This window comes from Lepisosteus platostomus, chromosome 8 (assembly GCF_059453375.1).
Source record: "Lepisosteus platostomus isolate fLepPlt1 chromosome 8, fLepPlt1.hap1, whole genome shotgun sequence".
NCBI lineage: Eukaryota > Metazoa > Chordata > Actinopteri > Semionotiformes > Lepisosteidae > Lepisosteus > Lepisosteus platostomus.
The window spans coordinates 37,509,945-37,537,924 of record NC_142618.1 but is presented as its reverse complement, the minus strand read 5'-3'; the positions used below and the strand labels follow the sequence as shown (position 1 = coordinate 37,537,924).

The following is a 27,980-nucleotide window of genomic DNA, read 5'->3' as shown; positions in this document are numbered from 1 at the left end:
AATACAGACTGGAAACTACAGACATGCTTACAACATTACATTGTCTACCTCCCTTCTATTTTTGATTGTGTATCTGTAACAAATACCTGCTCTGTTCAGCCTATAGAAAGCATGTAACTGGTTCTGCTGCAGTGGGTAACTTAAGTGGGTATTTGGGAGGCAGACCAGGAACAGAAAAGAATATTAAGAATCCTTAGGAATTCACAAAAGAAAACAATGATCAATATTTTTAGTTAAAACAACTTCACCTAATCCAGCCTTGAGAATGGTTTTGTTGAATACAAATTGTCTCTTTTCCAATCACCGTTTTCAAAGACAGAGTATGGGCAGCCCTGCCTTGTAAGTGATTAAATAAGGGGAGGGATTCTGGGTCAGGAAAGAAGTCCCCTAACAGTAGCACCAGGAAATGATTCAGCAAAATACCCAAATTCCAGATGTCAGAGCTCATTTGTTCTTTTTTACTGAGACAATCCTGGAGTATTTCTGTGCTGCAGAAGTGAACCAGAAATATTTATGAACCTGGTTAGTATTAAATTCAGAGCTACAACAGATGTGTAGTGAAATCTGTAGTTTATTTTATCTTTTCCTAAGATGGTGGCCTGTAATGCTACAGGTGTTTTTCTTTTTTGATTATAGGGGGTACATTTTATATAATACAGATCTTAATAAACAAAATTTCAACAGAACTACTGAACACAAACAAGGCTGCATCTTTCCACTTTCGTGAAAATAAAATGGGTGGGCTTAGGCTTTCACATTTAAAAGAAAAATCACACGTCTTTGCAGTGGAGTTTAAAACCAATTTAAAAATAGTTCAAGTTATTAAAAAAAAAACTTAAGGATCAAGGTAGCAAAACACTCTACACCTTGGGAAACATTGAGATATTTAAACCACCTTTACAAGCTCTACAGTTTTGTGTGAAAGTAAGTTCTCTATTCTCATCAGCAATTTGTTTTTTTTCCATATAAAAATACATTTGAAGTGTGCAACCTGAGCTTGTTCAAAATCTGAAAAGACAGAAGCCAGACCTGTTTTCACAAACCTGCTTCCTAATCAAGATGCACGATTATCTTGAAGAAGACTGAAAGTGATGTCACCACAGTCTTACCATACCAAACTGAAAGAAGAGTTCTTGAAATAGAAGAAATACAAATGTTCTCTTAATCCACAATAGTGCCTCTATAGGATCACACTGAATTTGGAATTGGAAGAATTAAATTTTAAAATATACCATCACCAGAACCTCAAACTTGAGAACATTAACTCGGTGCCGTGTCTCCTGCCAGAACAATCTTTTAATAATCGGTATCAATCTAGGTTCCTTACCAGAGAAATCAAACTTATGCACAACTTACAACCATCAACCATGCACCAATGGAAAATTATATTAGCTGGTGATAAATACTTAACACCCTATTAAGAATAATATTAAAAAAAGGATAAAAGGGAAATCAATATCAATTGTCATATTGTTGTCATACTGTGGTTCTGTCCCAGTCCAGATGTTTCCCAGATCACACCTCGGACTACAGTACAGAAGGCTCCTGCATGAGGCCCCCATGCCAGTTCCCTCACCTCACTGCTCTTTGAGCAGCTCTCGTGCCAGGGCCACAGAGCCCCTTCCCTGGCAGATGCCCACAGATCAGGGAGCAAGGTCATCGTCGTCAGAAACCTGCTCAGGGGGCAGTGCCCGTGTTTGGCTGGCACGGATGCTGGTGATGTTGGGACAGGAGGCAATAAGGTTTGCGATACCCGTGAGAGTCACACCTGTGCCGTCCAGATTGACCTGGTTGAGCCTCATCTGACGCAGGCACTTCAGGCCTGAGGAAAAAGCAAGCCAGTGGAAAATAACGAGGAAAGTGTCAGGGTAAGAAAAACTGAGCAAGGACAGGAACACAGGAACAAAACCAGAAAAGGCAAAGTAAGAGACAGAGACTATTCCTCTGTAGCACAAGATTCCATCACAAGATAATTATGCCATCCATACTTTCAGATATTTGGTCACAAAATTTGTTTTTTCTGCCTTCTCTCTCTAGTCTCTTTTCACTTTGAGCTGTCACAGTGTTCTGATTGGAAGCTCTTTCTCCCCTGCCACAGCCTTTGCCATTTCCCTGCAAGCCCAGCAGCTCAAAGCAGGCCCCCTCCTCATTTCCACCTGGACACTGCTCAATTTCAACACCCATCCTGCCCCATCCTATACCAGTAGCAACCTGAGTGCTGTGTTCATTTAAGGGGATTAGCAACTGTTCTACCATTCAAACATTTCATTGTTTTTCAAATGGGTGAAAACAGTTATTCATAAAATAAGAGTCCCTGACAAATCTTTAAGAGGTTCTTTGCTAATTTAAGGGATAACTAATGTGTGTAGACAATGTAATATTCGGAAAACCCAAGTGCTTCGCCCGAGGAGCCACCACTGCTCCATTCTTGGCTCCTACCTTTATCAGTGATGCGGGTGCGACTCAGGTTCACCTTCAGGAGCTGCGTGCAGTACAGCAGTCCACACCTCACCACCGTGTCGCCCACCTGGGTGCTGGCCAGGCCCAGCACCTGAAAAATACAGACAGAAATCAGAACAAGATCCATTCCGGGACCATGCATTAATCCTCAAGCCTAAATTCAAAGAGTGAAAAGGGGAATATTTTTAATAACAATACCCATTAAGAGGACAGAGTATGATAAAATGTTGATGTACACCAAACGGGTGACAGAGAGAAGAAAGGGCAAACTTTCCTTTAGCTCCTCTGACAAATAGTAGTAGTAATGATTATTTCCATTTATATAACACTTTTCATCTTGAATGACTCCAAAATATTGTTTACACAAAAGAGGAGACCCACTTCATCCAGCAGTGAAGTGTAACTCCACCTGGGTGATAAGCAGTGACAGCTAATCATTACCAGCATCTGTATCTTAGATACAATACTAAAGATACAGTTAATGACCAGGTACTGTAGTCAGTCTCTGATCTGCACTATCACAGTGTGGAAAGGAACTCAGAAATGGGTGCCAGCAGGTATAGGAATAGTATTATAGACAATAATTACAATGAGACTACTGTGTATGAAGGACAAATATAAATATAGTCAGAATTGTAACTTCATACTGTACACTTAGGTATGAAGTCAGAAAAATAAATAAGGAAGCCAGATTAAAGGCAGACACATATCGGGCAGAGAGATCACAATCCATGGCTGACAGGAACAGGGAGAGTTTTACCTGCAGGTGCGGCAGGCAGGTGATGCAAGCAGCCACGCCGCGGCTAGTGACAGCTGTGCGGTCCAGACACAGTTCCACGAGCTCCTGCAGGCTGCGCAGGGGCAGCAGGCCACTGTCGGTCACCAGTGTGTTACCAAGGGACAGCTTCTTCAGCCTGGGAGGGGGTGAAAACACACAACATATCACAACAGCCCAGAATGTGTCTGCAGGAAATGCAGTCACACTAGGAAAAGACAACACAAAATCCGGGACAGCGTTAGTTTTAAGTTTCCGTCTGCAACAAGTATATGTTGGGTTTTTTTCAGGAAATGAAGAAAATGGCTCTTGCCAGTGAAGCCTGTTGCTTCTTTCATCTCTCTTTCATCTCATGGGAACCACTATTCTTAAGAGTTCTGCCTGCTGCAGGTCCTTATTTCCCGGGGGGGGGGGGGGGAAACAGGGGCACAACTGGCCGACTTTGTGCGTACTGTAAAATGTAAATCTCTAAAATAATTGACTGGTGATTTAAAGGATGTACTGACAACAGAACAATTTCTCTACATCATCTATATCAATTGTCTTTTGCTTTCAAAGTCTTACAGTACATTTTCAAACAAACCAAGGCTGTTCCTAGGCCAGGGACAGAATAGCTGTAAACAAGAAGAACACCTTTACAGAATGCAAGAAGATGAAAGAAAGTTGGTGAGACAGTAATACACTGATATTATCCAGTGTATAAGAGCATGATACCATTCTTCTAATGTCTTCCTAGAAGAGCTGAAAGTTGAGGATTTTAAGGTTTGGCTGCTGACCTGGTCATGGTGGCAAGGTGCGTTGTGCCCAGGTCGGTGACATGAGTGTAGTCAGTCAGGTCAAGCTCTGAAAGCAGTGTCAGTCGGGACAGGAAGGCCAGACCACTGTCTGTCACTGTGTGGCGCCCAGGCAGGGTGAGCTGAGCCAGTCTGAGACCTGAGGGACCGATGTGGAGATACACAGTCACAGATCGCACTACACACAAGACACGCAGGCTAGGAGCACTGGAGGTGCTAATTAACTGAACTGTAGAGAACAGTCCACACTGAACCATCAAGAAGGATTAGGCTTAGTGAACCTATACACAAACAACAATTTACTCAAAGGTTTATACTGGTGTTTTTACCACTATAAATGTAGCTTAGTTTGGGTGAGAAGAAACGATGGTCAGAATTACTGAACATCAATTAGAAACTTACCTATCAAATACTTGATCCAAGCAACTCAAGATGAACTGTACATCCATAAGATTTGGCAATCAAACCTAACCGATTCATTGTTGGATGTTCCTTTCATTAACATCATTTGCTATTCACTGTACATCCCTAAAGCTAAAAGGATACTTTTTAGAGGACAAAATACAGATCTAGTAGCTACTGTTTTTTTGAATAACAAAAGAAAGGTTACAAATAGCAGGGCCATTCTGAATATTTAGCTTTTTGGTAGTTAGCATTTAATTCATTCAGGGATTTTACTCAGCTGTATTAGCTTCAATAGGCCAGATAGTTCTCCAGTCTTGGAAATGCACTCCCGATTTCCTCCGTTTCCTGTTTTTTTGTTAATCCTGAAGGAATCCATGGGGTTGACTGTCAATGTTGTTAAGGATTTTGAATATTTGTATCGGATCCCCTGTAATCTTCTCTGTTCAAGATTAAACATTTTCAGCTGTTTCATCATGTGTTATAGGACATTCCTTTAAGAACATGAATGTACTATATGAGGTACATTTAATAAAATAATTCCACAGTAGCAGTATCTTGTGTAATGTCGTGTCCAAAATTGTACACAGTATTCTATATGAGGTCTTACAAATGCAATTTAAACATAACATCCCTCGAGATTTTAATTCTGTTTTTAACTATATATTCTAACACTGTTTTTCTTTTTAATTGCTTCCCCACCTTGTATGAAATATGTACATTATGTATCAACATAAACACCCAAGTCTTTTTTATGTAATATCGTGTCCCATTTTGTATTTAGACATGTTTTTGCTACCTACATATAACACTCTCTACTTGGCTATATTAAATGTCATCTGCCAGGCGTTTGTCCAGTCTAGAATACTATATAAATCTTTTTTTTTTATTTCATTAACCGCTTCTACAGAGTTTCCTCATGTTTTGGCACCACCTGTACATTCTACTAGTTTACTGAATGTACCAAAATCTAGACCATCTATCCACCATCTAACTGCTTCTTCCAGTTCAGGGTAACAGCAGAGCCAGAGATTATCCCAGCAAGCAATGGGTGCGAGGCAGGGTACACCTTGGACAGGAAGCCAATCCAAGGGCACACACAGGCACAGACAAATACAGACACATACTCACACCAGGGGCAATTTTCCCAGAAGCCAATTAACCAACAAGCATGTCTTTGGACTGTGGAAGGAAACCAGAGCATCCGGCAAAAACCCAGGCAAACACGGGGAGAACGCCCCAAGAGCACCCCAAGTCAGGAATTGAACCCAGGGCCCTAATACTGCAAGGCAGCAATGCTAACCACTGAGCCACCATGCTGCCTGAAATTTAGACCATTGATAAAACAATTAGGAAGATTATCTCTGTGGTACTCCACTAATGTTGATTTCACCATTTCTCTGTATTTTATTTTCTACTGATCAATCCTCAACTCTACATTTCGCTGAATGCTTCCCACCTACAAGTTGAAAATGAATCTTTCTTTATACCTTAATTAATCAAAAGCTTTTCTGAAAATCTAAAAGCCCCATATTGTAAGTTTATGTCCATTACTGTTGCTGTTTGTTAAACACTTTTCTAAATATTTACTTTTATTTACTTATATCCTTTAGGTTCCTTTTCCATGCAAGACATTATCTAGTACAGTTGAGTAATTAGTAATTATTACTTTCATAAGCTGACATGTAATTGTCCGAGTGATGAGTTCTGAAATGTGAAATTCAGTTAGTGTTACATACAGTATTTACACAAAAGATGAGAGGTCTCACCAGAAATAATCTCAAGGGCACGGTTGCCGTCGGTGACCTGGATGCCCGCCAGGCTGAGTACTGAGAGGGCAGGGTGGGTGGCCAGGTGCTGCAGGGACACCTCTGTAACCCCTGTCCCATCCAGGTAGAGTGACTGCAGGCTGCACAGCTTGGCCAAAGCAGACACGTCACTGACCTGGGTTCAGGAAGTAAGGACACTGCTCATTACACACTGCTTTAGAGCAAGAAAACATTGAATGGTGCTTATTTAAAACCACTGCTCACATGTGAAGTGATGACTATCTTTACAATTAAAAAAGACACCTAAGCATGTTGACATGCTCTTTAAAGTATCAAAGACAATTTCAGAGGAGTGCAAACTAAGCTTTCACACTTCATTCTCAAAACACAAAATCCTCCAGAATAACAGTTTGAATGCACACAAGATTCTAAATCAAATTCAGCTTCATTAAGAGCTGGCTTCCAAACTCATACAACGTTCACAAAACCTTGAGGACAGCCAGCTGCTCTGGCCAGGCCAAGAATGTGCGACTCCCTGCACACAGGGGCTGCCTCTACCTTGGTGCATTTGATGCTAAGCAGCCTGAGCTGTGGCACACAGCTGGACAGCACCACCAGGGTGGCCTCGGTGATCCCCGTCTGGTTCAGACTGAGCTGAGTGAGCGAAGAGGGGGCCGACTTCAAGTACATCACCATCCCCAAATCGCTTACTTTAGTACTGTCCAGAGACAGGTAGGAGAGATACTTCAGGCCTTAATGAAACAAGGAAGAGGATTACAGAAAAAACACTGATTAACATGGGTCACACAGTCAACATATTATTAATTTGTATGAAAACTGAACCCATCATCAAGTTGCATTTTAAAATATTGATCAGTAAGAACATAGCATGCTTTATCTTAATGTGCTGGTCCAATGCCCCTTTATAGGGACCAGGACTTTAAACCAAGGACCCAACTAAATAAAGCATCCCACGGCACGGCTTGTAAGTGAAGGTGTGTTAATTCCTGTGTCCTAGTTAAAGCCTACTATGGGCTTTCCCAATCCATCCTCCCTAAATTTCCCCTTCTATTCAATAGCAATGTTTCACTTCTTCTGATCTGCAGTGTAGTGGCACTGTTGTCATAGAATGGCTAAAGTATATTATCCAGGTTGGTGCTGCACTTCAGTCAAAGGTTAAATGAGTACTTTGGATTCTTTGGAAAGGGAATTTTTGGAAAGGGAAGTGATACTGTACAGTATACAGATAAAAAAATACTTTACGTATCAAAGGATCTGAACCAGCTATGGTAGAGGGGGCAAAACAGGCCTACAGTGCTCTGGATGTATGGATGCTTCCTGGTTGTTAGTTATTCCAAGATACTCCCATTTCAAGGTCTGAGACAGCTGCAAAAGTGCTTCTGTGATAAACAGCAGACAAAGGTTCCAGTTTACCTGTGACATACTGGAGACAGGAATCAGTCAGCTTGCTGCAGGCAGCCAGGTTGAGATGCTGGAGCTTCTGCAGGCTGGAGAGGACAGACAGCCCTGAATCTGGAATAAACAGAGAGACTTCAGCCTACCTCAAACCCTCAATACTGATTTCCCATGTTGACCAAGATCCAACACAAAATAGGGTTTATCCTGTATAAAGCACTGTACGAAGAAAGCACTGTACAGTAACAGTATAAGTATCAGTAAAAACTCCATTATAACTACCTGCTTGTAAATTAAAGTAAAGCCTAGCCCATAAAATAAAGGACATGGATAACCTCCCTCTCTATAACTACAAATCCCTATCTGTTATCAGTGTGCATACAGCTAATTGAAGATAGGAACATTTTGTCTTGAGTAATATTAGCAAAAAGTGCTTAATCTTTGAAAATATCAGCAGATGCTGAATGTTAAATGTTCACACAATGTCACATTTCAATATATATTTCAATACACAGTGCTGTTCCACAAACTCTGATTTGTCGACCTGCAATCGTTGACTGTTTTGGAGAGAACAGTCATCACTTTTGGATATTCACTGCACAAAACAGCTTTCCCCCAACTGTGTGCGATAGTACCCTTAGTGTGCGTGATGAGCACAGGAGTTGCACATGCAGATTGCCTGGTCTTTTGGTGTGTAGTCAACTTTACTAATTTTGATTGTGCAGTCTGGAAGCTGGAAAATACCCTGAAATATGATAACTAAATTTTGACTGCAGCTGATGTGGCAAGGTCCAATTCACAAGCCACCTCAACACCAAAAGCAACCAGTGAGTTAAGGCCACTTAAGTGGAAACAGATGTCAATTTTCCAGCATGCCCTCTTTTCAACCGGTGAGCAGTAACTGAATCCTGAAAAATCCTGGTCCCAATAAACTAAACCCAACTATAGTGCAAAGGTAGACAACCCTAGTCTTTGAGAGCCATGTTTGTTGTTAATTCCATTTTAGACCTTAACTAATTACATGAATAAGCAAAATACACTGATTAATAGATACTGGATGATTCCAACAAATCACAGACAGTATTGTTTTAGGAAACCAGAAGGTGGTTCTGTCCAATATCAGCAGCTTTGTGACTAATTGACGCCCCCTTACACCTAAGGCTCCTATCAAGAAGAGAAACCTTTAAACATTTATGCAGACTTACACTACACAGGGCCCAAATTGTGACTTTTTCTGCTCTCAGCAAATGTTTCCTGCTGTGTACCTGTAATGAGGGGTGAGGAGACCAAGCTGAGGTGTTTGAGGGTAGTGAAGGCACGCAGCTGTCTGAGCAGCTCATTGGTGGAATACGGGTAGCAGTTGAGTACAAACTTCTGAATTGGACACCCGAAGAAGAGCTCAAGGCAGCGCGGCCGCAGGAGACGCTCTCGAGACATGTGGGTGAGAAGAAGTTCAGCCAGCTCCGGGGTCAGACACGACAGACTGCTGCTGTACTGCATACTAGGAGCTGAGAAAGAGAGAGCCTAGGCATGAGACAGAAATACATACAGTATCTGTGTGTGCAAGAACAAATGTGTGAACAGATGCAGAAAAAGAATATCTTTATTTCTCACTGGGATAGGGAGGAAAAGGTTTTAACTTCAACCGGAGGACTTACCGAGATGAGAAGATGATTCCAATAAGAAAGGCCACAAAACAGGAAACTATATAGTGTAATTTCAACTGGAGAAAGATTTGCACAGAGTTTAAAATACAGTGCCAAATAAATGTTTATGAACCCCATAGACTGCTCCACATTCTCATATAATATAGACCAAAAAGATAATTAGAGAAACAATAAAATGTTTCCTGTCACTTTTTTTTAAATGTCTCCTGCATCGACTTTCGGTCTTTGAATAATCTAAGATAGGTGTCAAAAGTTTTCTTTAGAGCAATGGTTTATTCTCGGCTACCTTCCTATCTCAAACATTTGCATTCAGTTTTTTCCCCGGAGGTTGAGGCCACTGACATTAGCCACGAGAGAGAGGACTGCAGACATAGATGTTACTCTGGGGTTTTTCCTGGTTTTCTGGGTTGCTCTTGGTAGGATAGCCAGTACTGGGTGAAGTCACCATAGTCTTACATGTTTTACATGTATATTTGTCTGACCATGAATCTCCAAAATCACTTCTGGGCCGAAGAGCTTCAGCAACTCCTTTTCTGAGGTCCTCTGAATTTTTTTTTTTAATCGTACCTGGAGCTTTTTCACTAACCTGTATGGTAAAGACCAAACTCATAAACTTTCTAATCATTAAAAAGACAGTGCTGCCCAAAGTCAGTCCCTGTTTACTTGTATTTAACCACTAGATTGTAACTAACTCCTATTAGCACTAAGTAAGCCAGGAGTTCACCCATTAAGATACAGTGTATGTGAAATACCTATTCATTTGTTTCTACTTTGTACACCTTATGCTTCACAAAACATGGAATTGGAAAATATTAATTCTCCTGTTTACTTAAAATAAGATTTAAGATATTAGTTTCAATGAGACGAGGGTATTATGGTAAGAAACTACAATTTCCATAAGTATGCTGAGAATTGGAAATCATTTTTTGGGACTATACAGCACAAGCAAAGACCAAAAGAGGTTCTGTGGAAACTGGAGACTGGCTGAAACATTCTCAGCACAGAGAGGACTTGTTAGAAAGTCAGGCTACAGGCTATCTAATGTTAGGCAAAGCACATATACCATGTTTTCTTCTGAAATAAGATTGCCTTCTCACTATGAAAAGTGAGAACTTATGAAAGTATGAAATTCACATCTAATGCCAATTTGAGCAGTACTCCTGAACACTATATATAGCAAAAGAAATCAGCAGAAATCTTTAATGCACTTTCACTTTTGCAATTCTTAGTAATTATTATTCTTCCAAAAGTGAGGAACTCCAAGTATGATTGCAACACTTCAGCTCCTGTGTTTTTGCCCGACTGCAGACAGGAGATTCCACGGGCAGACAGAGTAGGTGTAGTGGGCTGACACGAGACAACCCCTGACCTGTCATGAGTGCAACAGTGGCACGGGTGGCCAAAGTGCAGAGGGATTGCACGCTGGGGGTCCTGAAGGGCCTCTTCGGGGGGGAAGGTTGCCCTGCAGTGCCCGGCGAGTCGTCCTGCTGTGCCGCCCTCTGGAGCCGCTCCACTGCAGCCTGGCCTGCTACCCCCGATACCGCCTGTCTGTCCACACCCCCTGCTGGCAAAGGCACATCCTCTGCTCCCTCCCTGAGACAAGTACAGACAGCCCACAGTCAGCTGCAGGTGATCCAAGTTCAAGTTTATCATCATTATACTCGTACACAGGTATATGGTATAACGAAATGCTATTTAGCTAGCTCTCAGACGGTAAGCAGTACAGAAAAAACAACATAAAATTGTATAAGAAAAGAAAGACAAAGACAACTGGTAATGTGCAAAACAACATCAGTTGTGCAAAATCATACATCAACAGAATGAAATAAAGGACAGAAAATTATGGGGAGTGAACTTCTTGACATGTGAGGTAGAGGTACATTTCAATGTGTGTTTGAGTTTTGATAAAGAGAGAAGGCACTGTGAGGGTAGGTTAGATGAAAGAGGCTGGGAGTTTAATAGTTTTAATAGCGGGGGTAAAAACTGTCTCTGAGTCTGGTAGTCTGGACTCCGAATGCTCCGGTACCGTTTTCAGAGGTTAGAGGGTCAAACAGTCTGTAGCTGGGGTGTGTGGGGTCTTTGATGATGCTTAGAGCTTTCCTCAGGCACCGTCTGTCATAAATGTCCTGGATGGATGGGAGAGCAACCCCAGTGATGGACTGGACAGTGCAGCTGCTGGTGCACAGGCTGCTTGTCCTCGCAACAGCAGCACAGACTGGAGGTGTGCAGAGAGCGACACAATGGGGCCCCAGGTTCCTGGACAAATTGACACATTAAACAGCCACCTCTCACCCACACTTCTCAAGACCACTCTGCATTCATGACCTCTTCAGCATCACATGCTGCAAAAAGGTCCTACTCTTAAACTGGCTTCAGCAATCACTTCTGAGCCCTCTGACGAGGATGCTTAATTTTCCAATTACTCTCTACGACAACAACATGCAAAATCTTCTAATTACTATTCTGTAGTGCTCAGACTTTGAACATCATAAATAGGACTAAATTTCTTTCATAATACCATGCCTCTCACAAGTATCCACTCCCCTACTAATATCATCATACTGCAATTAAACACAAATATATTGTTTTTTCAAATCAACCATTTTTATTCAAAATCATAACAACCAAATTCAGCACTATTATATGCAAAGCAGACTGAATTTTAGCAAAATCCCAAGATATAAATATTAATTTACAACATAAGTATTCAGCCCCCTAAGTCTTGGTGGAAGCACATTTGCCAGCAATTACTGGCACTCAGTCCTTTTTCAATAGGTCTCTACCAGCTTGATCCAGGTGTTGTATAAAAGCCATTGAAAGCAGTTTGGTCTTCATGGTTTATATGTCATATCACTTAGTCACTATGTGGCTTGGAATTAAATATCTATCAGAGGAATGTTACGGAGACAGATAAAGGTAATCTAAAAGCAAATTAAATGACTTTGATTACATACATAACATTTCGTGACCTTTCAAACTATTCTTCTATCCATCATTTACTAAATGCTTCTTCCAATTCAGGGCCACAGGTGAGCTGGAGCCTATCCCAGCAAGCAACAGGTGTAAAAGGGGTACACCCTGGATGGGATGCCAGTCCACTACAGGGCAGACACACAGATAATTTACCCAGAAACAAATTAATATATAGTATGTTTTGGACTGTGGGAGAAAAAAACAGAGCACCCAGCGGAGACCCACATCAACAAGCAGAGAACATACAAACAAACATACATACAGTACACACACACATTGCATCCTATGTACAGAATTGAACCCAGAGCCCCAGTGCTATAAGGCAGTGAACCATTTAGAAAAGAAGTTAAATACTTATGCAACTGAGAATCTTGTAATTTTCTTTTAAAATCTAATTTTATTTATATTTATAATATTTAGGTTTATCAGTTTGGAGTAGCTTGTGAAGATTTTAACTGTATGGTCCTACTTGTGTGTCATGATTGCAAAGCTCAGATGGCAACAAAAGGTGGAGACTCTGGGGCATTTTTGCAAGGCACTGGATCTGTTAACCCTGCTATAACACCCTCCATTAGGATTGCAATACTCATCTTGTAATTCTGGTGAATGCAAGGTTGCTCATATTTTTAGCTTTTAAAATGCTATTGAAGGCTAAGAGTAAAATCAACATATGGGAATACTCAAGTCATGGTCTAAAACCATACCAGAAGCCCAGAAAACTCAAAAAGACCACGGTTGATTTGCTCACCGAAGCCGGTTGCCCTGGTCAGGCCAGCGATACTGTGGTGCTACTGCAGCGTGTGGCCGGTTCCCGGGGATGAACGGCAGCACTGGTAACCCTGCTGGGAACAGCAAGGTCAAACTTGGCTATACTGAGCTCCTTCACAGCCACAAAAAACTCAAGACCATCCTGGCAATTCACTAGCAACCATTTAAAAAAGCTAACACTTCCTACATTCACTTTTTGTATGTCTCAAATATATGATTAGAGCTGTCTCACATTTGTCACTTAGTTAATACTGTATATAAAAGAAGGGTCTGATGACATTCTCAATGCTAATTTTACCTTCCGCATGTTTTGTATTACCACAGGAACCCTATCTGTGGGATATTAACAACCCTCCTAATCACCAGGATTAAGATATTTAAATTAATCCTGGAAATACATTTTGAAAAGGCACTATGAAAACAAAATTGTGACATGATTCTGATTTGATGAAAATCATTACATTTTTATTAGTTGTTCTTCTTTCTTGTGCTTCTCTGACAAAGCCTGCGGTTAACACTGGACATGTACAAGATTGCTGTTGCAGAGCTCACAAACAAGAAAGGGGGGCTTTTAAACACTCCAGTAGTCTAGACATCTGCAATACCCAGAACAAATACTGCAATGTTGAGAATCAACCCATTTCCTATTCAGACAACCTGCAACATGCTTCTGAGTTATTACAGAATGTTATTCTGCTTCTACTGAATGCACATCAATGTACATTACAGTGTTAAAGTCTAAATAAAAGTAAAAAACTGATTGAGTGGCTGCTGGTAAATTACCACAGGGAAAGGGCAAAGGCAAGCAAACAGTGTCTTACCAGGAAAGGGGAACGGTGGCTCCTCTAGCTCCTCCTCTGACCTCTCCCCCTCGTCCTCCCCCGAGCTGGACTCCCGCTCTGCATCACCAGTCACTAGCTTCTGGCCCCTGCCTGCCAGACAAAACAACACCCAAGTAACAGTGCCAGCCATCTCAACCATGTTATCTCATATCCCTCTGTCCATCAACAAGCCTAGCCACCAGCAGACAACAACAAAGAAAAGGGTTCTAGGAAATTAACAAAATCCAGAGAGCTCTAAATCCTCCTATATAATTATAGGAATATTAGTATATTATACTTTGTAATATAAATAGAAAATAAAAATTCCAATGAGAATCTAGCTGGAAAACAATAGGTCCTGATAAATACTGAGACACTGTCCAAACGTTTATTTGAAAACCTTACTGAGAAATATACAGTAAACTTTAACTTACTTAATTGCTTCAACATTTCAAACACTTTTACACATAAGAGGCCAAAGTCACCCAAACATGTTCCGTAATGGAAAAAAGTTAACTGCACTATTAGGTCAAGTGCACTATTATCAGTGTCATAATTACAAAAGAAATATTACTGAGAAAATATTACAGCCACAACATTTGCTAAAGAATTATTGACACACCACATCATCTCCACTTCAACTTTATGCTGGTTACCCCACTATTCAGATTTCTCTCTGAGAAAATACATTCTAAAAAACATCTAATTTGCATTTATCTGAACCGTTTGATTTGCTGTTTAATAGCAAAGGGAAAGGAAAGACTAACCCAGTTTTGTGTACAGCAAAAATAATCGCAAGTCCAATAGCTTTGAGACTAACCCCAGTGATGAGAAGGCCCAGGAACAGGAGGGCCCAGGCCGGGTAACCCAGCATGCTCTACTGCCCGCTCCCACAGTGGGGAAGGCAGGGCTGGGGGAGGCAAGAGCTGCTCCTCGTCACTCTCTTCCAGCTGGGGCCCGGTTTGGTCACTCTGTGGCTCTTCCCTCTCTCCAGCTGCAGGATGCGGGGGCTCCAGGGGGGTTTCTGGGGGTGTGGTTTGGATGCAGAGTGCAGCGTTTGGTGTCAGCCCCAGGGAACGCAAGGAGCAAGCCAGCTCTGCTTCACCAAAGCGCTTCCTGGGGTACCCCTGGAGAAGGGAGAAGGCCGCCAGAGAAGGGTGGCGCCCCGAAATGTGCTCCACCACACTGCGAAGAGGAGCATCAGCAGGAAACCGCTCCCTCATTGACTCGCCCGACGGCAGGCGGATCTGCACAGGTCACAGCAGGGACAAAGATGACTCGTTGAGTATCTGAGACCCTGGCAATGTCTCTATCCTGGCTGTAAACAGCTTTTCAAACCATGGAGGTTTGAAACTCTTACCATAAGGAGACAGTGGTTGTCCACACTGGTCTGGATCCTGCCCCCCAGATGCTGCCCCTGTGAAGGAGAGGACTCCTGCTGGCCGTGGGGCTGTAACTTCTCTTGCTGGTTTCTCCGGTCGTCAGCAATCCTTTTCAGCACCAGCTCTCGTTCCTGCAGCAGACAGGAGAGCGGATGGTCAGCAAGACAAAGGAGCCAAGGCAGCCAGCAGGGACGAGGGACGAGAAAGTCAGGCGTACCTTCTTCCGGAGCCTTCTCTCCTCCTGCGCCTCCTGTACCACACGCTCTCTCTGCTGGTCCTGGAAGCCGTTCCTGTCCTGCTTCATCCGGGACTCCAGCGGAGAGAGAGAGGCTGGACCTGCTGAGACCACAGGCCACAGAGACTCCGTCAGTGACCAACACCCTGCTGAACTCCTTCTCCTGCAGGGTGAGCCTATAGCCCATGGCTACAATTTGCTTTTTTTATGATGCAGCTCTCTGAAGGCACATTTACAGCAATGCTCTGGCTCAAGCACTGTAACAGTAATCTTGCACAGGTGTTGTTTGGGGCAGCCCAGCCATGAGGTGGGGGGAATGACAAAAAGGAGCTGCCAGGACTGAGCAACATTGAAGTCTAAGCTCTTGTCAGCAGGGCCTTCACAGAGATTAAAGGGCTGAGTGTAATATGTTTGCATTATGATGGGTTTCAGGAACATGTACGTAGAGCTTGTGCATGAATTAGAAGGAAAAATAAAATATTTATACACCTATGAAAGAATGGAACCAAATTTAATCATGTCAATCCCAATACACTTACTTGGCCAGCAGCCATATCACTCTGCAACTCACAACTGTCAACCCACTGAAGCTAAGCAGGTGTGAGCCTGGTCAGTACCTGGATGGGAGACCTCCTGGGAAACACTAAGGTTGTTGCTGGAAGAGTTAGTGGGACCAGCAGGGGGCGCTCACCCTGCGGTCCATGTGGGTCCTAATGCCCCAGTACAGTGACGGGGACACTACACTGGAAATAGGCGCTGTCCTTCGGATGAGACATAAAACCGTGGTCCCGATTAAAAATCGCAGGGCGTTTCTCGTAAAGAGTAGGGGTATAACCCCGGTGTCCTGGCCAAATTTCCCATTGGCCCTTATCAATCATGGCCTCTTAATAATCCCCATCTATGAATTGGCTTCATTACTCTGCTCTCCTCCCCACTAATAGCTGATGTGTGGTGAGCATTCTGGCGCACTATGGCTGCCGTCACATCATCCAGGTGGATGCTGCACATTGGTGGTGGTGGAGGGGAGTCCCCATTACCTGTAAAGCGCTTTGAGTGGAGTGTCCAGAAAAGCGCTATATGTATATGTATAGTGTAAGCAATTATTATTATGCCTTTTCACACATTAAAAAGCTTTATAATAGTGTGAGCTGAAGTGAAACAGTGGTCATATTCACTGCTTATCACATCATCATCAACAAGTTTAAAAATTCAGATCTTCACATCTACAGTACAGAGGACTAGTGAGCCTTTTCTCACCTGAGAAATCAGTGGAATCATCCGATATGGTTAACAAGAACTATTCCCAAAAAGTGGAAAAAGCTGTGTGAACACTCTGACATTACAATACACTTACAGGTCTTTGGATCTGCAGTGTGCTCATTCTGCTATATACTAAAACTGCAAAATAACAGAGCAGAAAACAGCTTAATTACATTCCTTAAATTATGAGACCATTAGTAAGAGCCTGCTTCTCTCAGAACTTACACTAAGCCCTATTTGAAAGATTAGAATGGACAAATTCATTTTGGCAAAGGACAGCCTGTTTTTCTCCCCTTTTCTCCTGTAACCTTGCTCTAGCTAAATGGTAAATTTCTACAAATTCACAGCACAAATGGAACCATTATACATCAAAGGGATGGAGAAAAAGTAGCCTGGCACCAATGGCCGTATTAAAAAAATAGATAAATCAAAAAGACCTGGCAAAATATATTTAGTACAAGACTAGGGACTCAGATCAATACTTTGCTGAATCAACTGTGCCATACCACAGTGACTGTTTGAGAACTCCTGGTCACAATCAGCTAGTGACATCACACAGGCTGGCTAAGCCACTTGGAAAGACCCATCTTTTTTACCTATTGTAAGCATGAGCTCTTGTACTCCAGGGGTTCACAGGGGTATTTTTTCCAGCCTTCCATTTTTTAACTGCTTCATCCAATTCACATTCACACCAGGGCCATTTTTTACACTAGAAGCCAATCAACGTACCAGCATGACTTTGGACTGTGGGAGGAACCCCCGTGAACACAGGGAGAACACACAAACTCCACGAAAATAGCACCCCAAGAACAGAACCCAGGGCTCAAGGGCCCAGGACTAACCACTGCACAATTGTGCAGAAAATTGAAGTATATATTTTTTCGCTACATCTAAAGCGGATACTAATTAAAATCATAGATGCATACAGCATTCTTATTTGCTTCTGATAACACTCATCATGCAATTAGACATAAATACTTGTTCCCTGAAAAAGTAAAAGAATCATGTGATTTCTTACTTTTACTGTCCTTGCTGTCTGTGTTTGACTTAGCTGTGCCAGCTGTGCTGGGAGAATCCTGGCCTTTGGGTGGGTTGAACGCAGAGATTGCAGTCTCTGGCAGTTCAGAGGACTGCTTCACCAGCTTGTGTCTTGGACTCCCGCTTTGCAAGAGCCTTGAGCAGAAAGAGGCAGAGTTCAGCATTAGAAGAGAATAAGGGCAGCAGGTGTAAGCCAATGCATTCCTGGAGCTCATTTGTGAGGTCAGCCCCAGAAAGGCTGATGACACCTGCTCCATAAAAGGATTATATCCCAGAATCAAAACTCTCTCCTATTCATGGCTTAGATTTCTTGCTTTCTGTTATTTCTCTTGAGCAAAATATTGTTAGTCTTCATTCCACTTAAAAACATTCCTGATAAAGACTGCTATCCAAAGCTGCCTACAGTATGTCACAGGGGAACAAAATGAAGAACTTCTAGGGATAATGCTAGAGTTTTATACATGTAATTGCCTTACTGACGATATCTCCCCAGAAAAGGGACAGACAGAACATAAGTGCAGTGCAGTTTGCAGTTTTTAACCAGCAAAAAACAGTAATGCAACATTTCTTGCAACATTATCACTTTTAATAAATGCAGTAGAATATTGTTTTAAATTTGTCTCAAGATCACATAGTGCAAACAGTTTACCTATACCTAACTAAATGCAATTGGAGCCCAACCATAAATATTTCAGTACCCAGGCTCTGGGCACCCTAACTAAAGTGGGGGCTCTGAGGTGGAGCACACTAGATTATCACGCAGTATACTGTATCTATTTTAACATCAACAAAATAGGTCAGTGTGTAACAGTCCATAGTTCTGGTTTAGAAAGCCTAGACCTTATGCTGGGCTCTCCAAGGATGTTAGTATTGATTTCTTATTTGCAGCATTCACACCATAGATTACTGCGCAAATACACAGTTGTGGAAAACAACTGAAACAACCTGCAGTGGGATCATATGTCTATAAAACCTTGCGTTTGGAATTTAAGACAGTAGCACCAGTACAAGCATCGAGTCGGCAAGTTAAATAATTAAAAATGTGAAAGGAAATGATAAAATTTGGTCAGTTCATCCCCTGATCTCACTTGCCTCAATGCCACTTTTCTTCGAGTCGCCTCCAACTGGTTTTTCTGAGTCTTTGGAGAGCTGCACAACCATTCTTGGTTTCAGCAATTGTCTTATTTGTTACAGTAGGAACTGCAGTCTCTTTTACTTATTTTGTAAAAGTAGTGCAGAAACTCATTGTAATAAAAATGGGCACTTATTTTTAATGCCTGCACATTTTCAGCAGCAGTATGCACAGATTCCCACTCACAGTCTTTTAACTCTGCATCCATAGACATTGCATTTGCAGCATTAGATTTATTTGCAGTACCATTTGGTCTGTTGACAGACTTACAAATCAGCAGATGTCTTGGCCCTGATAAGAAGTTTTTCTGTTATGTAGTTCAAAGGACACGGATTTGGGGATTCGGACCATTTAGCCACTTTTCTCTTTCTTTAGCCCTATTTAATATTTTCTTTTTTCTTTTAGAAAACAAAACAAAACCATTTTACATATAAACCACCATTATTCAGGCCACATCACAGTCAAAAAATCCTGTTTGTTTCCCTAGTATTTTACAATTACTTTTTAACAAAACTATATACATTCAAAAGAAGGAAGATGTATACATTTAGGAATATGTAAAGGGAGGAGACTATATAAATGTACCTTATTAAATTTCAGTTATTATGAATCTCAACAAATTCCGACCTCAAAGGTTTAATGTACTGAACCCATCTAAACCAATATTTGACAAATGTTTTCATTTGTAATTTTAGTGAAAATGTTATTTTTTCCATTATATATATTTCCTTTATTATAATAATAATAATTGTTTACACTTATATAGCGCTTTTCTGGACACTCCACTGAAAGCACTTTACAGGTAATGGGGATTCCCCTCCACCACCACCACCAATGTCCAGCATCCACCTGGATGATGTGATGGCAGCCATAGTGCGCCAGAACACTAAACACACATCAGTGGGGAGGAGAGCAGAGGGATGAAGCCAATTCATAGATGGGGATTATTAGGAGGCCATGATTAGTAAGGGCCAATGGGAAATTTGGTCAGGACGCCGGGGTTACACCCCTACTCTTTTCGAGAAACGCCCTGCGATTTTTAATGACCACAGAGAATCAGTCCCTCGGTTTTACGTCTCATCCGAAGGACGGCGCCTGTTTACAGTATAGTGTCCCCGTCACTATACTGGGGCATTAGGACCCACACAGACCACAGGGTGAGCGCCCCCTGCTGGCCCCACTAACACCTCTTCCAGCAACAACCTTAGTTTTTCCCAGGAGGTTTCCCATCCAGGTACTGACCAGGCTCACACCTGGTTAGCTTCAGTGGGTTGCCAGTTGTGAGTTGCAGTTGCCTTATTAACTCAATCCAATCATTCATTGTTGGTAAATCTGGGAGAAGCCATTTTCTTGTTATAGCTTTCTTCCCTGCTGATATAAGGATTCCAAACAAATATTCGTCAGTTTCCCGCCAATCAAAATCCAGTTTACCAAGATATAAAGCCTCAAATGTAAAGGGTACATTCCTTTCAAATATAGTTTCCAGGGCCTCATGCAACTCCTTCCAGAAAAGCTTTATTTTAGGGCAATTTCAGAATATATGCCAATGATTACCTTGGTTTCCACACTGTCTCCAACATTTAGAGTTTTTCTCAGTATGGTGCGCCTTCTGACTCGGATTAATGAAAAATCGAACAATGTTTTTCCAGCAAAACTCTCTCCATAAATGTGAGATAGTACATCTCCATTGAAATTCACAAATTTTAAGCCACTCTTCATTCGAAATTCTAACTTCACTTTCTTTCACCCATTTATCTTTTATATACTCTGTAGAATATTGTTTAAATTTTTTATTTTTTTTAAATTTGTTTTAATTTTCTCCATTCATTGGAATTTTCATTTCACACCTCTTGATTGGCCTCTCTTTCTGTCCCCTGCTCCCGCCTCTCACTCCTCCTCCCTCCCAACCTTTGTTCTCCCGCTACTTTACCTTTGCCTACTGCCCTGTCTCTCTCACACCTGAAGAAGGCTCCACGGCCAAAAGTTGTGTTCTCTTTCTTCTTTTTTTCAGCATGGAATAAACCTATTACTTGTTCCTTTGCAGCCTACGCATATTGACGCAGCTACCCACCTGAACTCTGTAGAATATGATTTCTTTCCATGAAACTTTTATATAATCTAGATATAATACCTTTACCTAATTCTGATTTGTAGGCTTCTGTAACTATTTTCACTACCCAATCATTAACAATATCTAAATCTCCCCTTATAATCTCCTCATTAAAATAGTGACGCATTTGAACATATCTATAAAAATCTGAATTCTCCAAATTGTGTTTCTCCTTCAAATACTGAAAACTTTGTAACTGATTCTTATCCATTATATTACAAAATGCAGTTATTCCTTTTGTGATCCAAATTTTAAATCTATTATCATATTTATTTGGTTTAAACTCTGTATCATAGGCGCACCATCTGAGTATCTTTACTGCTTCACCTAAATTATACCCTTTTGTGATCGTATTCCATGTCCTTAGTTATTTTTTATAGTTAATATATACAGTTATATATAGTTAATATTTTTCAGTAATTTTGTCCAAATTCCTTTTACCTAATAATGCCTAAATGGGAGGGGGGTATTTACAAGGGATAATTCAATATCTTTCCATCTGGCTTGATATTCTGGATTACAAGAATTAATGAGATGCATAATAATAATCCTTCAAATTTGGTAAAGCCATACCCCCTTTATCTTTTGAAAGTTGCAATGTTTTGAATCTAATTCTAAGTTTTCTCCCCTGCCATATAAACCTAGAAGTCATCTTATCCCATTCTGAAAATTGTTTTTGCAGAGACTTCTACAGGGAGAGCTTGAAATAGGAAGAGTAATCGAGGCAGTAAATTCATTTTTACAGATTCAATTCTAGAACTGAAACTCATAAAGGGGATTAGGTTCCATTTCAATACATCTGCTTTAATTTTAGTTATAAGGGGTCCATAATTAATTGTTGCTAATACAGAAATATCTTTTGGTAAATAGACTCCTAGATATCTCATTGAACTTTGGTCCCACTTAAGGTGGTATTTGCTTTTTTAAAAATCAGGAGTGTTGAAATTAAAAGTTAAAATTTGTGTTTTTTGAACATTTAACTTATAGCCTGCCAGCAAGCCAAAGCTATCTAAGAGTTTCATTACTTCTAGAAATAAACTAGAGGGATCCTTCAGATATAACAAAACGTCATCTGCGTATAGTGCTATCTTGTGCTCATTCCCTTGTATAGAAATACCTTTCATTTTGCTATTTTGTCGTATCCACTGGGCTAGTGGCTCTATATATAGAGCAAAAAGCAATTGAGATAAAGGGCAGCCTTGTCTAGTCCCTTGTTCTAAAGTTATTCTATCAGATAAATAACCATTTATTTTAACTCGTGCTGTTGGTCTACCATATAAAGTTTGAATACCTTTGATAATATTTTCACAAAAACCAAACCTACCTAAGACCCTATAGAGGTATTTCCAACTAACTTAGTCAAAAGCTTTCACAGCATCTAGGCTCATCAAAGAAGCTTCTAAATTATATTGCTGAATATGGTTCGTGATATGCAACATGTATCGAATGTTATCATGGGTTTGTCTATCTTGAATAAACCTGTTTGATCATACTGTATCAAATGAGGGAGAATCTTTTCAATTCTTTTAGCCAGTATTGCTGTATAAATTTTATAATCCACATTAAGGACTGAGATTGGTCTGAACGATCCACGATCTAATCTATCTTTCCCCTCCTTAGGGATAACTGAGATGATAGCCTCTCTCCATGATGGGGGCATTTTTCCATCAATTAATGCCGAGTTACAAGCAGAAAGAAGATTTGGTATTAATTCGGCTCGGAAGGTTTTATACCATTCCGAATTAAAACCATCAGTTCCAGGTGATTTATTAGCTCTGAGGCTCGTAATCACTGAATTCAATTCTTCTGGTGTTATCGTTGCTTTTAATATATTATTTTGATCTTCCATAAGAGTTGGTAAACTGAGAGATTCCAAAAAAGTATCCATCTTTTCTTCACTTTCTGAATGGGGTTGTGTATATAGTTTTCTGTAATAATTTGTAATAGTGTTTGGGATTTCTTCCCAAGCCCTATTTTACATTTTACTTACCACATCTCAAATTAAAAAATGACGATGTGAAATACAAATCATAAGGGCACAAATGAAAAGTGTGTTTAAAACCAAGAACAGAAAGCACTTCTTTAGCCAAAGGATTGTGGGAGTGGAGAACAAGCAACCCAAGGTCTAGGCTTTCTAAACCACCTGTTACTGAAGCTGATACCCTGGATCCTTCATGAAACAGCTGGATGAGATTCTTGGATCAATTAACTACTAACTACCAAATGAGCTGGATGGGCCAAATGGCCTTCTCTCCATTTTATAACCTTTCTTATGTGCTTGTTTGTCCTTTGGCTCTATGACCGATTCAAACATTTCCCCCAAAATGTTTAGGTAGAATATGGCATCCTCATATTCAGAGCTGGGGCTCCAATTTAGATGAATGTCCTCCCTCTTCCAGGTTTGTCTTACCTACATGTAACATTTTTAATGCTCATAAATCATAAACCACGCTTCATGTCTAATACAATCTGGTAGATACATAAAGGAATATACTTTTTCAGCAATACTTTACATTGATAGATTTGAAATGATTTCTCAGCAATTCTCTATTCGATGCATCCTCACTGCCAGTGTGCTCGATCTTGAACACAGATTTCCAAAATCTCTTCCGTTCCTTGTGGCAGATTTGTAGTTTTGTCTCTAGTCTTGCCCTTTGCACTTACGATTATGGTTTCTACAGAGATCGTATGTATTATTTATCATGGACATTCTGCCCTACATTTTGGCAGACTTTTCTATGTCTGCTTAATCGTTTTTCCTCAGTGTTCCAAGATGTTTCCAGGCCTTCAATTTAATGGCAAGTCAACAGCCGTCCAGATTTTCCAGAAGTGTATTCTGTATGATGTAAAATGATTATAAATGATTATTGTATGATTATAAATGAAATTCACATTTTTTTCTTTATCCAAGTCAGGGCTCTTATTGTAAAGGTGATTGTGCTAGCCAGTACGAGAACTACAGTTCACTTAGTCCACCAGGTCTTCTGCTAGGGTGTAAATTTGCTCACATTCACACACTGGCGACTCCTGAGTAATCCGGAATCAACTCACTACAGAGCTATTTGGAAACAACTTTAAAACAAAAAGCTTATTCACAACAAATCTTAACTGTTAGCTTTGAAGGCTGTTCTGTACCCAAGAAGGATTTCAACTCCAATGATGCTTTTTGTAGCTGAAAAACTACACTTCAAATCACCAAGACATTTAATTTAAATGAATCTTTTTCATATTGATAAATACTCAATTGTAGTACAAATCCCCAACATCCAAATCAATTAGAAGGTCTGAATATCCCAAGGCACTTGTGCTAGGGGTATAACCATCAGTGTTATGAATGTCTGTCTACAATGGGCTCTTACACACACAAGGCCCAGACAGTTTACATTACTATTGTTCTTTGGTATTGTGTTTGGGGAGTTGCACACACATCAGCTTCAAGACTGAACATTTCAATATGACGAGTTCTTCACTTTATTAAATGTTTTTTAAAAGAGGTATGATTGAGAAAGAAAAAAAATCAGTAACTTTCTCTATTCTAAATGTAATAAGGGACTTGTACGGCCATTTTCATGAGGAATGACGCATAATGCTGGACACCACACAACTCCATAAATCAGTAAGAAAGAGAAGCTCACCACTCTGTAGCCTCTGGCACAGTAAAGTGTCCTGCTTGCATTGCAGCCTGGATCTGCATCTCAGTGAAGCCCATCTCACAGAGTGTGTGGAAAAACTCTCCAATGGTCTGTTACACAAGAAACACATCACTACATTGCACAGCACAAACCCACAGGAGCTGAAGCAGGAGGAAAAAATACCCAGTGGTCAAATCCATGTTAATCTGGCGTTTGGCACAACCATACTATTGTCATGGAATAAACACACAAGGTATAAATAATCAGGACTGCAATGCAATTTTAATTCCTTTTGGAGCTGAAGTGCTCTGATCGACCTCAAATTACTTTTGAGTTTTTTAAACTCCTACAGGAGGACAAAGTACATCAATGGTTTCTTTCTAACCAGGGTTAAATAACGATGAAACAAATGACAAAATCAGCCTAAGGGTTCACTAGGATAGTTTGATTTGTTTTATACAAGCTACGTAAAAATGATTATTAGACATCTTTAATATTATACTGTTAATTGCTAACAAAATCTATTTTAAAATAAAATATAACTGCTAAAATGCTGAATGTGCTGTGCAGTATTAGTTCGTTATGTGCTCCTCCTTACAACATTTACCAAGAAGAACGTACAGTACACCTTCACGAAGCTTAAATCTATGAGCACTCAAGCTTTACCAGTAAAAGCGTTTGGAAAAGGAGAAAAATACATAACGTCATTATTTCACGGTCTTGGGACAGTACATCAAGGCTGTACTGATGAAGTCTCAATCGAAGAAAAAAAAATGTTTTTTTATGCTTTTCAACATCTCGGCCACTTTAATGCACATACGAAAGTGATAAGCAGTAAAACAAAAACTGCTTAACCACCATAATTTACGGTCGAGTTGCAAAATAAACGCCATGAAAAAAAACACAAACCTTGAAAATGATTAACGTCCATTACTATATTATCATTAAAGCACACGAACCTCAAAATTATTTTCAGTTTAACAACCTGAGCGATGATACATTTAATGGCGTTCAACAATATGAACACTTGTTCCAAAACATCTATATTTTCTTACTGGATTTAAAACAAAACAAAAATTTACAACTGATACTCCACTCAACTATCAAGAAAAACAGTATGTATGATCGGTAAAGACATAACACTTTCCAAAACAAACTTTTTAGTCCACGGCCTGCAATTGGATTCCCCATCCTGCACTGTACAGAGAGGAGGCTACAACATGTCTCCTGTCTTTATAAGCCGCTGCCTATCCCAATTACTGAATAGAGATAATGAAAAACGACCGATTCGATTCGTTTGCATCTCACCGGAGAGGAGTCCATTCCAGCGCCTATTGTCTTCGTTATTTCGAGAGGCTTTTCCAGCGGGATCTCAGTGTTGAGTCTGCCTACTATCAGCAATTGGACCGGGCAGGTCTCCTTTGCCTTCACTTCAGAGAAAGAGCAGGGGCGTCCCAGCTATCCCAAAGCAACGCCCCAAAACAAAAACAACCTGACAATCACAAGCTTAGGACCTCCTCTTCCCGCCCTCTTAAAGAAGTCGCGTTTCTTTTAATGTTTAGTCATTTTTACCCTTGCAGCTGTACTCCTAAACCACAAAACAACCTAAAACAGACTAAACAGCCAAACCCAACAATATCATCCAATTATAAACTAATATAGTTTTCAAGATTGCAGAATTTTCACAGAATACTGCAGATGCCCATCAGAAATTTTGTTTTCACTTTTTCTTTGCTTAACACAGAATTGATGGAACGGAAGTGGAAACAGTCACCAGCTTTAGGTTTTTGGGAATTCACATCTCTAAAGATCTAACCTGGACTGTGAACACTGACTCTATCATGAAGAAGGCTCAGCAGCGCCTTTATTTCTTGAGGTGCCTCAAGCGATGGGGGATGCCAATACATGTGTTGGTGAACTTCTACCGCTGCACTATCGAGAGCGTCCTCACCAACGGGATCACCGTGTGGTATGGCAACACCTCTTCGCGAGAAAGAAAGGCACTGCAGAGAATGGTCAATATGGCCCAGAAGATCATCGGCTGCGGTCTCACCGAGATTAAACAGCTCTATGAGGACCGCTGCCGTGGTAGAATTCTGGCCATCACAGAGGACAGTCACCACCCAGGGCATGAGCTCTTCACCCCACTGCCCTCAGGCAAGAGATATAAGAGCATACGGACACTTACCACTAGATTCTTCAATAGCTTCTATCCACAAGCAGTGAGACTGGCGAACACATTTAGCCATCCCCCTCGGACCACACCTACACCATCACCATCTACCTCATTGTAATTTATTTATTGTACGTCTCCAGTCATTGTTTACACGTCTGTATTGTTTACATTCAAACTGTCTGCATGTTTACTTGCACATTGTCTATTGTTTGTTTGTACATTGTCTTGATGCACTGTTTGCACTTTGTTTTGTTTTTTACACTTGTTTTACAATCGAGAGACTTTCTGTAAGTAAGAATTCCATTGTACCAGTACCGGTTACATATGGCAATAAAGTTCAAGTTCAAGTTCAAGTTCAATTGTACAACTAACTTCTCCACAGCTACAAATCCAAGCGATAGAGTCAAGGTACGTTTTTTTAAAGTTTTCTAATACCCATACCTGTGTATCCAAAGGTTACTCTTTACTCAAGTTCCTATGTAGAACATCCTGTGCCATAGCTAAGGACAGTCATTTAATAATTGCTTACACTTATATAGCGCTTTTCTGGACACTCCACTCAAAGCGCTTTACAGGTAATGGGGACTCCCCTCCACCACCACCAATGTGCAGCATCCACCTGGATGATGCGACAGCCATAGTGCACCAGAACGCTCACCACACATCAACTATCAGCGGAGAGGAGAGAAGAGTAATGAAGCCAATTCATAGATGGGAATTATTAGGAGGACATGATTGGCAAAGGCCAGTAGGAAATGTGGCCAGGATGCTATGTTATGTTTTACAAGAAACGCCCTGGGATTTTTAATGACCACAGAGAGTCGGGACCTCAGCTTTACGTCTCATCTGAAGGATGGTGCCTTTTTACAGTATAGTGTCCCCGTCACTATACTGGGGCATTAGGACCCACACAAACTGCAGGGTAAGTGCCCCTTACTGGCCCTACTAACACTTCTTCCAGCAGCAACCTTAGTTTTTCCCTGGAGGTCTCCATCCAGGTTCTGACCAGGCTCACTCCTGCTTAGCTTCAGTGGGCTGCCAGATGTAAGTTGCAGAGTGACAAAATGTTGCACATATCTTTTCCAGAAACACTGAAACATCTGAAACATCAGTCCCAGACTATATGAAAGAATGTGCTCATGGATGTGTTCATCCCTGTGAAAATATTCC

General features: G+C 40.8%; 1 protein-coding gene across 3 annotated transcripts; it reads right to left on the bottom strand.

Moving 5' to 3' along the window:
- Positions 1-553: 553 nt before the first annotated feature.
- On the bottom strand, positions 554-26,108 carry LOC148657271 (uncharacterized). 3 transcript variants are annotated; one of them, XM_088643313.1, is made up of 17 exons: positions 25,943-26,108; positions 24,638-24,744; positions 17,741-17,895; positions 15,445-15,566; positions 15,206-15,358; positions 14,666-15,092; positions 13,846-13,956; positions 13,005-13,095; positions 10,653-10,876; positions 8,882-9,124; positions 7,635-7,733; positions 6,759-6,952; positions 6,201-6,375; positions 4,012-4,168; positions 3,221-3,374; positions 2,440-2,551; positions 554-1,822 (listed from the first exon to the last, which is right to left on the bottom strand). In XM_088643313.1, exons 1-17 carry the CDS (start codon positions 25,955-25,957, stop codon positions 1,644-1,646), a joined length of 2,718 nt encoding a protein of 905 aa, XP_088499439.1. In that variant the 5' UTR covers positions 25,958-26,108; the 3' UTR covers positions 554-1,643. The 3 variants fall into 3 exon arrangements, with proteins under 3 accessions (XP_088499439.1, XP_088499438.1, XP_088499437.1); XM_088643312.1 differs by having other exon boundaries at positions 13,005-13,098; positions 15,445-15,563; XM_088643311.1 differs by having other exon boundaries at positions 13,005-13,098; positions 25,943-26,107.
- Positions 26,109-27,980: the final 1,872 nt, after the last annotated feature.

What these genes read in the sequence shown, in the direction of transcription:
- LOC148657271 (XM_088643311.1), bottom strand. An exon ending in TGCCCTTGAGATTATTTCTG is followed by an intron (nt 4,169 to 6,200) that starts GTGAGACCTCTC and finishes TCGGTCCCTCAG; the next exon opens with GTCTCAGACTGGCTCAGCTC. An exon ending in CCTGCCTGCCGCACCTGCAG is followed by an intron (nt 2,552 to 3,220) that starts GTAAAACTCTCC and finishes TGTATTTTTCAG; the next exon opens with GTGCTGGGCCTGGCCAGCAC.